Below are 14,129 nucleotides of genomic sequence, written 5' to 3'. Positions count from 1 at the left end.
AGAGCAGACAAGTGTCCTCAACAGCTCTCTCCTAGTCTGACTCCATACTACCATGATATCTAGAACGCATCCTAGAGGAATATCCAAATTATCTTCTCTATATACCATTCCTTTCAGCTATCATATTGATAAAAGTTGAGGAGCCTGCCCTTCAAGACCATACGTCACAGCAAGATAGGGTGCCTAGCTTTATTCTATCAAGCTGAATATAAAGTGCAACAGAACGGTGCCACTTCAGAGGTTCAGAGATGTGTTCAGGAAGGCACTGTGGGTAGATTTAGAATCTACATCATTGCTGCCATCATTCTTCATTTTGGAGTTATCTGTTTCCGAAGAACAGATTCTAATAGCTTATCTAGATAATAAAAACTTGAGTTTTGGTAATTATGGTTTCCTATGATAAGCTTTTTTACCCTTTCTCCCCTGAAATCTCTTGAAACTGAGAAAAACGGCAAGATCACGGGTAGATGCCAAAACAAAACAAAACAAACAAAAAACAACCTTTCAAAGGACATTCTACAGGTGTCTCTTTTCCCCGAGAATAACACCTTTCTCTCTTAAGCTGCCCAGCTACACACAATTCTTAATGCCAGCCAGCTGCCACACAACAGGAAAAACTGATAGCAGTCTAGCTCAAGTCATAATCCTTAAGCACTTACTGGTAAGTAAAACAAAAATTCCTCAGGAGGAGGGTTACCGTTTCCCAAGCACTTAAGAGTGATGTCATCCCCTTCTTTGACGGCATTTTTTGATGGCAGCACCTGTATTGTCACTTGCTCAGTAGGATCTATAAGAGTCACAGACACAAGTTAACCACTTTCATCAAGTACCAAATTACTCTGTGCATACAATACAAATGACTAAATTATACACAATTTCCTCAAGAAGCTAGTAATGGTAATTACTTAAATGTATCCTTCTATAGAGGGATTGAAGTTAATAGCTACTTGCTATACCAAGTACTAATCTTGGTTAGAGAAAACTACAAAAAGACCCTGTTACATAAAAACCAATTTTTTCTTAGCAAAATGTCTTTAACTGAGGTAGGATGACCATAATTATTTTATGAGTAAAAGACCAGTAGGAACAATCTCACTGCATGATTTCATTATAAGGACATTTAACTATATTGTATGAACCCCATGGTTTGGAAAGACTGGATCAGCAAGCATAGCAGCTAAACCATTAGGCACCCCTACACTCATCGTACCAATAATACCTTGTATTAAATAAAAAAGAGACACGAGCTAAGCAATGCCAGCAAGATTTCTGGCAAGCAGGAGAGTAGAGCAGTTTTCAAAAAGAATCCCATGAACTGAAGGAGACCCTTAAAACAATCAACAGGACTGTCAATGCATTGTAATTCTGTTCTGTTCACTGGAGCAAAGGTGCAACTTTCATTCCATTTTGGTCACTTTTATGGAGAAAATAGGGCTAAAGAGTATTCTTTAGTAGAGGCTACTACTAACAGTAGAACACTAAAGAAATTAAAGGCTAGATAAAAAGGACAATATCTAGCAAGCAGAAAATAAGAGGAAGTGGTGCTGGCAGTTATAAATGACCCACTTTTTTAAAAAATATTTTATTTATTTATTTGACAGAGACAGCGAGAGAGGGAACACAAGCAAGGGGAGTGTGAGAGGGAGAAGCAGGCTTTCCGCAAGCAGGGAGCCCGATGAGGGGCTCGATCCCAGGACCCTGGGATCATGACCCGAGCTGAAGGCAGACGCTTAATGCTGAGCCACCCAGGTGCCCCAAAATGACCCACTTTCTAATATAGCTTGCTATACAGCTGGATAATAAGAACAGCTGGATAATAAGAACAGTAGAATAAGAATAAGAAAAGAATAATAATCTATGAAGACTTATTTTGTTAAAACAAATAAGTGGTAGTTTCAGAAGTTTTTTCTTATCTCTTGCTATCATTTATGTATCTTTTTAATATCCAAATACAGAAAAAACATAGGAGGGTGTAGATTGCTTTGTTGCCTTTTCTTCATGCTTGGGCCTCTCTGACTATTTGCCCAGAACATTCTGAAGCTAAACGGTGATTGTTTTAATACACTTTTTGTTAGTTTTTCTGAATTTCCTCACGGTAGTTTCCTCACTACAGTTTCCAGTAAAGTTGGAAGGTAAATAAAGTCTGTTTTTCATCCCCCATTGGCCTTCCATTTCTACGCCTTCTTCACTCTTTTATGTGGCCCTTCGCTGACTATTTTGGCCTGCTGCATGTCACTGCGAGACTACTCAATCAAAGCTGACACCGGAACAGCTAGGGATCACAATCTGTCTGACTTCCTGCTTTATTTCAAAACTTCCCTTCTCTGTGTTCCCTTTCAATAGGCTCTGTTCTGTATTAGAGAACTGAAGAACTACACTGAGATCAGAGAGATTTGAGTTTTAACAGTAACTTTCTGGATGTCCAACTAACATGCCTCAAACAAAATTAACAATCTCTTACTCTCCCGTTGCCCCTGAACTTTTTCTCTGAATTTTACTCTGCCCATTAGTCAATCATTCTGCCAGGTACTCTGGCTTTCTCTTATCCACTCTGTCACCATGTCTTAATGATTAATACAAGGTTTGCATCTGATTCTCCCCTTTTTATTCCTACTGTCCATAGTCCAGGCTCTAACCTATACCTGAAACACTGCCATCAAATTTTAGACAGTCCCTCATTCCACTCCTTCATATTTATAAATATATATATATATATATATATATTTCCTCTAAATCAGTTTTCTGAAGTAATGTTTTAAAAATACAATGATATGTGAAGACTGAAATAAAAATTTCTTAAGCAGGTACCCATGATTGCCTTGAACTGTTCAGGTAAGAAGTACATCTCACTTACTCTATATATATCACTACATAATAACCAAGAGTCTATTCAAATTTTCTTTGTCCCATCTCCAGTTATCTTCTGACCACTCATGTATTCATTTGTTTAGTTAATATTTATTTTGTGCTGGCACTAAGTGCTGAAGTTATAAAGTTGAAAACAGCATGGCTTTCAATCTATTTATAATGACATCAAATAATTAAGACTATAACAACATAAAAATTGCATATGATGTGATCACTGGTAGATTATAGATGCATGAGACCAGGAAGTGACTGGTAGGAATTGATGCTACAGCTGGGATTTAAAGAATAAATAGGTGCTTGCTAGAAAACAAAAGTAAGGAGTGCCAGTAAATGAATAGGAATGTAAGTAGTCATCTAAAGGAGGAATCTGGAAAACAGAACAGGACTGCAGAAGATACAGTGAAGTGATAAAGATTGAGACATAGTGCAGGACCATGGCTACAAAGAGTCTGAAGCATATTGAAATTGGGAGTGTAAAGAGGGAAAAAAAAAATCTCAGATCATGAAAGTAGACCTGGGGAACTCAGTGACTCCATCAAACATAATAACATTTGTATCATAGGAGTCCCAGAAGAACAAGAGATAGAAAAGTGGGCAGAAGGTTTATTTGAGGAAGTATAGCTGAAAAATTCCCTAATCTGGGGAAGAAAACAAACATCCAAATCCAGGAGGCACAGAGAACTCCCATGAATATCAACAGAAGCAGGTGAACACTAAGACATAGTGTAGTTAAATTTGCAAAATATAGAGATGAAGAAAAATCCTAAAAACAACAAGATAAAAGAAGTTCCTAACTTACAAAGGAAGACCAGTAAGGTTAGCAGCAGATCTCTCCACAGAGAGATAATCAATGCACCAAATGGAAAAAATCTGCAGCCAAGAATACTCTATCCAGCAAGGTTATCATTCAGAATAGTAGAGAGATAAAGAGTTTCCTAGACAAACAAAAACCAAAGGAGTTCAAGACCACTGAACCAGCCCTGCAAGAAATACTAAAGGGGATTCTTTGAGTGGGGAAGAAAGACCAAAAGTGATAAAGACTAGAAAGGAACAGAGAAAATCTCCAGAAACAACAATAAAACAAGTAATAAAATGGCATTAAATTCATATCTGTCAATCATTATTTTGAATGTAAATGGACTAAATGCTCCAATCAAAAGACACAGGGTGTCAGATTGGATAAAAAAAGCAAGACCCATCTATATGCTGCCTATAAGAGACTCATTTCAGACCTAAAGACACCTGCAGATGAAAGTGAAGGGACAGAAAGAATCTCCCATGCAAAAGGATGTCAAAAGAAAGCTGGAACAGCAATTCTTGTATCAGACAAACTAGATTTTAAACCAAGGTCTATAAGAAGAGATGAAGAATGGTACTATATCATAATAAAGTGGTCTATCTAACAAGAAGATATAACAATTGGAAATATTTACGCCCCCAACATGGGAGCACCCAAATATATCAAACAATTAATAACAAACATAAAGGAACTTATTGATAGTAACACATTAATAGCAGGGGGACTTTAAAACTTCACTTATACCAATGGACAGATCATCTAAGCAGAAAGTCATAAGGAAACAACAGCTGTGAATGACACACTGGACCAGATGGACTTAACAGATATATTCAGAACATTTCATTCTAAAGCAGCAGAAAATACATTCTTTTCAAATGCACATGGGACATTCTCCAAAACAGATCACATAGTAGGTCACAAATCAGGCCTCAACAGGTACAAAAAGACTGAGATAAAACCATGCATATTTTCTGACCATAAGGCTATGAAACTTGAAGTCAACCACAAGAAAAAAACTGGAAAGAACACAAATACATGGAGGTTAAAGAACATCCTATAAAGAATGAATGGGTCAACCAGACATTAAAGAAGAAATAAAGAAATACATGGAAACATGTGAAAATGAAAGCATAATGGTCAGAAACCTTTGGGATGCAGCAGAAGTGTTCATAAGAAGGAACTACATAGCAACATAGGCCTACCTCGAGAAGAAAGAAAAATCTCACATATGCAACCTAACCTTACAGCTAAAGAAGCTACATAAAGAACAACAAATGAAGCCTAAAGCCAGCAGAAGAAGGGAAATAATAAAAACTAGAACAGAAATAAGTGCTATAGAAACAAACAAACAAAAAAACACAGAACAGATCAATGAAACCAGGAGTTCATTCTTTGAAAAAATTAATAGAATTGATAAACCCCTAGCCAGACTTCTCAAATAGAAAAGGAAGGACTCAAGTAAATAAAATTAAAAATCAAAGAGGAGAGATCACAACCAACACCAAAGAAATACAAACAATCATAAGAGAATATTATGAAAAATATATGCCACCAAATTGGACAATCTAGAAGAAATAGATAAATTCCTAGAAACATATAACCTACAAAAACTGAAACAGAAGAAATAGAAAGTTTGAACAGGCCAATAACCAGCAAATATATTGAATCAATAATCAAAAATCTCCCAACAAACAAGTCTAAGGTCAGATGGCTTCCCAGGGGAATTCTACCAAACATTTAAAGAGGAGTTAATACCTATTCTTCACAAACTATTCCCCCCCCCCCAAAAAAAAAAAAAAAAAAAAAAAACAGAAAAGGAAGGAAAACTTTCCAAACTCATTCTATGAGGCCAGCATTGCCCTGATTCCAAAATCAAAGATTCCACTAAAATAAGAGAACTATAGGCCAGTATCTCTGACGAACATGGACACAAAAATTCTCAACAGAATACTAGCAAATCAAATCAACATTACATTAAAAGATAATCATTCACCATGATCAAGAGGGATTTATTCCTGGGTTGCCAGGGTGGTTCAATATTTGCAAATCAATCAATGTGATACACCATATTAATAAAAGAAAGGATAAGAACCATATGATCCTCTCAACAGATGCAGACAAAGCACTTGACTAAGTACAACATTCATTCTTCATAAAAACCCTCAACAAAGTAGGGATAGAGGGAACATACCTTAACATAATAAAGGACATATATGAAAACCCACAGGTAATACCATCCTCAATGGGAAAAAATTGAGAGCTTTTCCTCTACACTCAGGAACAGAGATGTCCACTCTCACCACTGTTATTTAACATAGTGCTGGAAGTCCCGGCCTCAGCAATCAGACCAAAAAAAAAAAAAAAAAAAAAAAAAAAGAAAAGAAAAAAAAAAAAAAAAAGAAAAAANAAAAAGAAAAGAAAAGAAAAAAGAAATGAAAGGCATCCAAACTGGCAAGGAAGAAGTCAAACTTTCACTATTTGCAGATGACATGACAGTTTATGTAAAAAACCTGAAAGACTCCACGAAAAAATTGCTAGAACTGATACATGAATTCAGCAAAATTGCAGGATACAGAATCAACAGGCAGAAATCTGTTGCATTTTGACACACCAATAATGAAGCAACAGAAAGAAAAATCAAGAAATCAATCCTATTTATAAATGTACCAAAAACCATTAAGATCTAGGAATAAACCTAACCAAGGAGGTAAGAGATCTGTACTCTAAAAACTATAGAAAACTTATGAAAGAAATTGAAGATGACACAAAGAAATGGAAAAACATTTCATGCTCATGGATTGAAAGAACAAATATTGTTAAAAAGCCTATATTACCCAAAGCAATCTACACATTTAACACAATCTCTATCAAAATATCACCAGCAATTTTCACAGAGCTAGAACAAACAATCCTAAAATTTGTATGGAACCACAAAAGACCCAAGTAGCCAAAGCAATCTTGAAAAAGAAAAGTAAAGCTGGAGGCATCAAAATTCTGCACTTCAAGCTGCACTATAAAGCAATAGTGATCAAGACAGTATGGTACTGGCATAAAAACAGATATGTAGATCAATGGAACAAAACATAAAAATCAGACATAGACCCACAACTATATGGTCAACTAATCTTCAACAAAGTTTCTTCAACAAATGGTGCTGGGAACACTGGACAGCAATATGCAGAAGAATAAAACTGGACCACTTTCTTAGACCACACACAAAAATGAATTCAAAATGCATGAGAGACCTAAATGTGAGACAAAAAATTATCATAGTCCTAGAGGAGAACACAGGCAGCAACCTCTTTGACATTGGCCATAGCAACTTCCTACTGGACGCGTCTCTGGAGGCAAGGGAAACAAAAAGCAAAAATGAACTATTGGGACTTCATCAAGATAAAAGAAAAGCTTCTGCATAGTGAAGGAAACAATCAACAAAACTGAAAGAGTGGGAGAGGATATTTGCAAATGACATATCTGATAAAGGGTTAGTATCTAAAAATCTATAGAGAACTTAAAAATTTAACACCCAAAAAACAAATAATCCAGTTAAAAAATGGGCAGAAGACATGAATAGACATTTTTCCAAAGACATCCAAATGGCCAACAGATGCATGGGAAGATGCTCAACATCACTCATCAACAGGAAATACAAATCAAAACTACAATAAGATACCACCCTACACCTGTCAGAATGGCTAAATGTAACAGCTCAGGAAACAACAGATGCTGGTGAGGGCGCAGAGAGAGGGGAACCCCTCTTACACTGCTGATGGGAATGCAAACTGGTGCAGACACTCCAGGAAACAGTGTGGAGTTTCCTCAAAAAGTTAAAAATAGAACTACCCTATAACCCAGCAATTGCACTACTAGGTATTTACCCAAAAGATCCAAAAATACTGATTTGAAGGGATACATGCACCCTGATATTCACAGCAGCATTATCAACAATAGCCAAATTATGGAAAGAGCCCAAATGTCTACCAACTGATGAATGATTAAAGTAGTTGTGGTATATATATACAATGGAATATTACTCAGCAATAAAAAAGAATGAAATCTCGCCATTTGCAATAACACGGATGGAGCTAGACAGTATTACGCTCAGCAAAATAAGTTAGTAAGAGAAAGACAAATGCCATATGATTTCACTCATACGTGGAATTTAAGAAATGAAACAGATGAATGAACATAGGTGTAAGAAAAGAGAGAGAAGAGTAAACCATAACACAGACTTCTAACTATAGAGAACAAACTGAGGGTTGCTGGGGGTGACGTGGGCAGGGGGATGGGTTAAATGGGTGATGGGGATTAAGGAGGGCATTTGCTGTGATGAGCAACTGGTGTTGTATGTAAGTGACGGATCATAAATCCTACACCTGAAACTAATATTACACTGTATGTAAACCAGCTGGAATTTAAATAAAAACTTGGAAGAAAAAAAACAGGTAGTGTGAAGATTAATCTGAGAGATCTGGGGAGTTATTAGAGAATTGTAATCATAGCACTAACCTAACATGGTCACATTTGTTTTTAAAAAGGTATTTCTGGCAGCAGCTTGGAGGGCAGTTTGGAGTGAACAGAAAGGAGTATTATTCTAGAAATCACAGAAATACTGGCAATGAAGAATGGTGGCATATTCTCAGGCAGTGTCAGAAGGCAGAATCAGATAAACATAGAAGAGCTAGATTCTATAAAGCTTCATTACCGACTGGAAAGGGTAAGGAAGACTAGGGCAGGAGTGGACTAGTGCATCTTCCTCAAGATGAACTGATCAAATTTCTTCCTTCTGAATGTACTCTCTGTCCTTTCTGTGTAGCTCCTTCCTTCTCCATTCTGAAGTCACCTAGAGTAGTGGTTTTCCAAGTGTGGTCCTCACATAAGCAGCATTAGCATCACCAGCATAAATGCAGAGTGTTGGACCTCTCCCCACAACTACTGGATGAGAAACTTCAGAGCAGGGTCCAGTGATCAGTGTTCTAAGTCCTTCTGGTGATTCTGATGCACACAAAAGTTTGAGAATCACTGTCCTTGGGCATCTGAGTTCTTAGGGCTATTCACTGAGTTCTGAGTGTCACTTACCACTTGCAACCTTGCACTGACAATTACAATTTCCTCCTGATGTAGGTATTTTATTGCTCTGTTGGAGTAGTAAACTCTTTGAATGTCAGGACTCTGTCTTAAGCACTTTTATATCTTTACCAGGAAGCATACATTGTGGCTTCTCAAAAACTGTGCCAAATGCACCCCGCCCCCCAGCCAAAGTAAAATCATTTCCTTCTTATTCATCCAAGGACTTTTCTGCTTACCCAGCTCTTCATGCCTGATAACATACATTTCTGTTTTTTTCTGAAGCCACTTTTCCAGTCCTTATTACTCATCTTGATGCTCTTTCCTATTTTGTACTCCTGCACTTACACCAAGATAGTTTATTTCCAGTTCAACATTTTTGAACAGACAGAATTCTGCCTTTACTTACAGAAATAATAGTTTGATTTCAGATAAGTTGCACATAATGAAATCCTTTAAATCTTCAATTTTAAGTCAGTATATAAGTTGAAACTTAGATGCAAAGTTTAAGGCACAACAATCCCTTATCGTTAGGGCAAGTGGAATGTCGGTTTTGTTCTTATATAAGGTTCTGCACTTTATGGAACCAAAACAGAAATGTAGAGGAGATAAAATGCTACAAAGGCTCAACTGGCATTTCTGTTCTTCCTCCAGAATACACATAGAAGTATTAGGTTATTCTACCACATATGACAGTATTACAAGAAGATTTGATTCATTTTTTTAAAATAATTTATTGAAATTCTTTCTTGCATTTCTCCAAAAATAATATCTCTAGTTCTATGCGTATGTAGTAATAATGATCATATAGTAATAATAACAATAGTACTTAATAACAAGAATTTAATAAGCAATATAGGATGTTATTTTAGATTTGTGATTTCACTTAATCTCCATAACAACACAGAGTTATTTTTTCCATTTCAAGATAAGAAAACTGAGACCTAAAGCAGTCAGCTACTCTTCCAGAAAGACACAGAAATTGATTGCGCTGGACCTGGACTATCAGCCTGTTTGCTCTGAATCTTGGCACCTGTCTTACAGGACAGAGAATAGCATTGCAGAAAAGAATTCTAGCCCAGTCTCTACAGCTAATTTAGGGCAAGGCTCTGGGCCTCACTTTATTGCTTAGTAAAATAATGGAGTTAGATCAGATGATCAAGAAGATTCCTTTTTAGTCTAATATCCTATGTTCCAAATCTATGAAATAAAGTTAACCAAAATGTCTTGGAATACAACATCCTATTTAAACTTATGTAACTGATCTCATTATTAAAATAAATTTTTTCATTAAAATGGAAATCCCACATCTAGAAGACCAGTCAGTCATAAGCTTCTATTCTTCTGTCCTTCATTCAGAAAGTAATCAGATGGCATTTTTAACTCCTACAAAATTCATAGCTTATGTGCCAGGCTGAGGACTACCGGAAGGGATCAAACTAAGTTAGAGATCTTGTCTTTAAGGAACTTAGCATCTAGCAGAATACAGAAGAGATGTTCAGAAATGACAGAGTAGAAAATGAAAGGAATCATAAGATAGGATAAGCGTTTTTTCTATAGGTCTTCCAAGGAGAAGGAAATTATTTGAGTACTGCAGAACAGGAAAGGGGGATTGAAAGCACAATCCAAAGAGCATGTGGACTAGGACTTGAAAAATTAATAGCATATGAATACTCTAAGACATTAAAATTACACAATTGTATATTGAGTTACTTACAGTAAATATCAAAGATTGCTTGTTCAGACTGAAGCGTTTTCTGGCCAGATGGTCCATAATACGTCACAGAGCATGTGAATGGCATTTGTATGTCAGCCTTGGTTGCCTTGTACTCCAGGGATGAAGTCATGGTATAGAGCTGAGTTAGTGGGTCCATTTGCTTTTTAAAAATTAAGACCACCACTGAAGAAAATAAGAACACTAATGATAGCATCTTTCATTGGAAAATCACAATCCTTTGTTAAATGTCACAACACCTTGAGAAGTGGTTTTGTCCTTCTTACTGTATTTAACAGGAGGGAAAATTGACATGTACTGAGGTAGAATGTCTTTTCAAAACCATAAAATCAGAGACATAGACAGAAATAGAATCCTGGAATCCTATCTCCCACTCACTTTCATTAACTTCTAGAACATGCCATATACAGAAATAATTTTTCTCTGCTCTTGATTCTTCTGCACAAGGACTAAAATGATGTTATTAAAAAATCACTTAATGACTTAATGGTTACTTAAAGGAACAAAGCACGGAGCCGTAGGTCAAAAAGGGCAATGCATTTAGATGCAGAGCGGACTAAGGAATGCCCAGAAAAGATAAAGTCAAAACAGATCATCTGAATTTACTGCCCACTTCTTACCCACCTCCTTCAAGGGGTTGCAGCACTTTTCCATTCCTGTACCACGTGATGTTGCCATCTGGATAACTGTCTTTTGAAATGCAGTCTCCCAACTGCAAAATGAAGAGGAAATGTTGCTACCCTAGTTCCATCAGTGGTTGTCAATTTGAAAGCTTTGGACTCCTCAGGGGGTGTAGCTCTCCCAAAGGTTTCCTGACCCATTCATTATCCAAGCACTGACTGGGGACTGGATACATGCTCTCTTGCATTTAAAAACAACGCCTTGTACTTAAAATTCTGGTCTCAACCATTAAAAAATAAGCAATAGATGCTGCCACTATTAATAAAATCACATTTGTCTAAAAGCATTACCAAATTCATTTTGACATAATTCATTTTTAGCATTAACTAAATAACATAACTACATTAACATTGGCTATTCCCATGGTTCACAGATCTCCGCATGCAAGAATCATTAATGGTGTGAAAGTGGGGCTACCTCTTTGGTTTCATTCTATCTTAAGTTCAGATACATATACTTACCAAATCTGTAATTCCCACCGCTTTTCTTCAAATGTGTTATAACTTTAATATTTAGCATTTATCAAATAATATTATGAAGTAAAATTTAATCTGACTCAAAGAACTTTTAACTTGTTTGTATTTTTTTCTTCACAAAGGAAAATGTAGGTATTTTACTTAGTGAAAATAAGATTATTAGTCAGTTGATGTGCCCAAATACAACCTCCAGCTTTGTCCCCTCTCGATACAGCCTCTGTTCACACCTCTTAATGTGACTGTTAAATTTGATCTTCCTCACATCTTCACTTCAACTTTTCAATAGTTTAACCTGCCAACAGAATAAAATGCAAACTCCCTCTACGACATAAGGCTTGTCATAATCCAGCTTCTCTGTACTTCTCCAGATTTATCATTTACTGCACTCTCTTGCCTACCGTCTTACCACACAAAGTTCCAGCAACTCAAATAATACGATGTTTCCTAAAAATGCTATTCTCGTTCACGTCATATTATTTCATGTTGTTGGAAAGCATTTCTACCTTTAGTTTGAAGAAAATCTACTCATCTTTCATGACTCCATTGAAAATTCAGTTCATTCATACAAGAAAGACTTATGCCTCTTCACCCCCACCCCTTCCTCTTCTGGAAATGACTACATCTTCCTCAGTGTTCCCACTCTAACTCAGGCAGACTTTCTGACTGGCATCTGCAATACTGTTAACTCCACAAGAACAAAGTCTATCTTATTTGTTCTCGCATCTGAGGGCAGGAGAAGACATTTAACATTAGGCTAAGTGAAGGCAACAAATCAGACTAAGTCTTACCTTTTTTAGCTGCTCTGTTTCGAGAAAAGGCGCTTTGCTTACAATTTCAGGTTTGGATGGTTGCTCTAAAGTCAAGCAGAGAAAGGTTTTAAGTACACAAGAAAGAATAAAAGGACAGTTGTGATTTGGATTATAGAAAAATAATTCACTTATTCAAAGCACAAAAACAAGAAACAAAATAAAGACGACATTCCCATATAATCTGTAATTAAGAAATCTGGTTAGCCCACTCCCTCCAAGTATTTGCTTTATTATATTAAATACTATTTTAAATGCTTATTACTCCTTTGAATAAAACATTGGTAATGTCTTCTGAACACTTCATAAGTAGTAAATATGGATTTGACAGTGAAATGGAGGTTAATATACTAAATATGAATATTATTGCCAATTGATTATCATGTGTACTTTCTACATATTAATGACTTCCAGCTACCTTTAGATGAAGACCTAAATCCACAAAGGGTACTTATTAAAAATGCAGATTTCTAAGCCTTCCCTGGCCAGAATTAGAATCTCTAGGCACAGTCCTACAAATCTACTTTTTAAAATAAGCTCTCTATAAGATTTTCAGGCACAATGAAGTTTAAGAATAAGGGTTCTAAAATCATGGTAACTAAAAGGAGTTAAGGGATATAGAAGTTCAAGTTTTCTGTGTATCTCAAACCTTATCTTTAAAGTGAAATCATGTTATGAAATTATAATGTACGGAAATCCTTCAAATTTGGAACTGAGAAAATGGACAGAAGCATTTCAAAAACAGGAAGTTCTATAAGCATCCGTTCTAAGAGAGTTTTCAGGAAGAACTGGTTAAAAATCACAGCAACAAGGTATTATTCAAACTTAAATTTTAAGTTATTTACTCTTCGCTGTTAGTTATCTATCACTGATGGGTTTTTTACTTTTTAATTAGGTCTAACAATTAGTCTCCAGAAAATGGATATTGCCTCTTTGTCACTGACTTTTGTGAATTTCATGAAGCAAAACTATTCTATTCTCATATAAACACATAAAGAAAACCAATTATTCTTTCATTCATGGTCTCATTGTATACCATCTCTAATACCTTTAATTTCTATTACCAAACTAGACTAAGTTGGCTTTTATGTAATTATTACTCAATCTGGAATTCCATTATCAGACATGTTGCCTACTCAGACCATTATAGAAAATAAGAATGAAGACAGAAAGTCTTTGGAACAGCAAAATGGCTATCACCAAGACTGTATGTAAAAAATATGTAAACTTCTTCGTGTTACTATGGAGAGTTAATTTCCCTTTTGCAATTGTTTTATATTAGAAATTGGAACAATGAATAATAATAGTAAATCTTCCTATGTGTTCAACTTATGCACTTAAATTATAGGAGGGCCTACTTACTATCAATTCTAGAAACATATTTCTAATTCAATTTTCACGAGGTGGATTGTTTTCTAAATACACAGATTGGAAACAAAACACAAGAAAGATAGAAAAATAAAAAAAAGAAATACAGAGGGGCGCCTGGGTGGCACAGTCGTTAAGCGTCTGCCTTCAGCTCAGGGCGTGATCCCGGTGTTACGGGATCGAGCCCCACATCAGGCTCCTCCGCTATGAGCCTGCTTCTTCCTCTCCCACTCCCCCTGCTTGTGTTCTCTCTCTCACTGGCTGTCTCTATCTCTGTCAAATAAATAAATAAAATCTTTAAAAAATAAAAAAAAAGAAATACAGAAGAA

General features: G+C 36.0%; 1 protein-coding gene across 3 annotated transcripts in view; it reads right to left on the bottom strand.

The window, feature by feature from the left end:
• Positions 1–14,129, bottom strand: part of ALCAM (activated leukocyte cell adhesion molecule) — a 204,743-nt gene that overhangs the window by 32,981 nt on the left and 157,633 nt on the right. For all 3 annotated transcript variants that reach the window (XM_019796245.2, XM_019796246.2, XM_019796247.2), the window contains exons 4-7: positions 12,415–12,479; positions 11,094–11,181; positions 10,452–10,634; positions 660–787 (exon numbers count right to left, since the gene is read on the bottom strand). In XM_019796245.2, the coding sequence (XP_019651804.1) occupies positions 660–787; positions 10,452–10,634; positions 11,094–11,181; positions 12,415–12,479 (464 nt within the window). The remainder of the gene's footprint in view (positions 1–659; positions 788–10,451; positions 10,635–11,093; positions 11,182–12,414; positions 12,480–14,129) is intronic.

The sequence above is a fragment of the Ailuropoda melanoleuca genome, chromosome 1, assembly GCF_002007445.2.
Source record: "Ailuropoda melanoleuca isolate Jingjing chromosome 1, ASM200744v2, whole genome shotgun sequence".
Classification (NCBI taxonomy): Eukaryota; Metazoa; Chordata; class Mammalia; order Carnivora; family Ursidae; genus Ailuropoda; species Ailuropoda melanoleuca.
The sequence above is the reverse complement of the archived record's forward strand: the minus strand, read 5'-3'. Positions and strand labels throughout refer to the sequence as shown.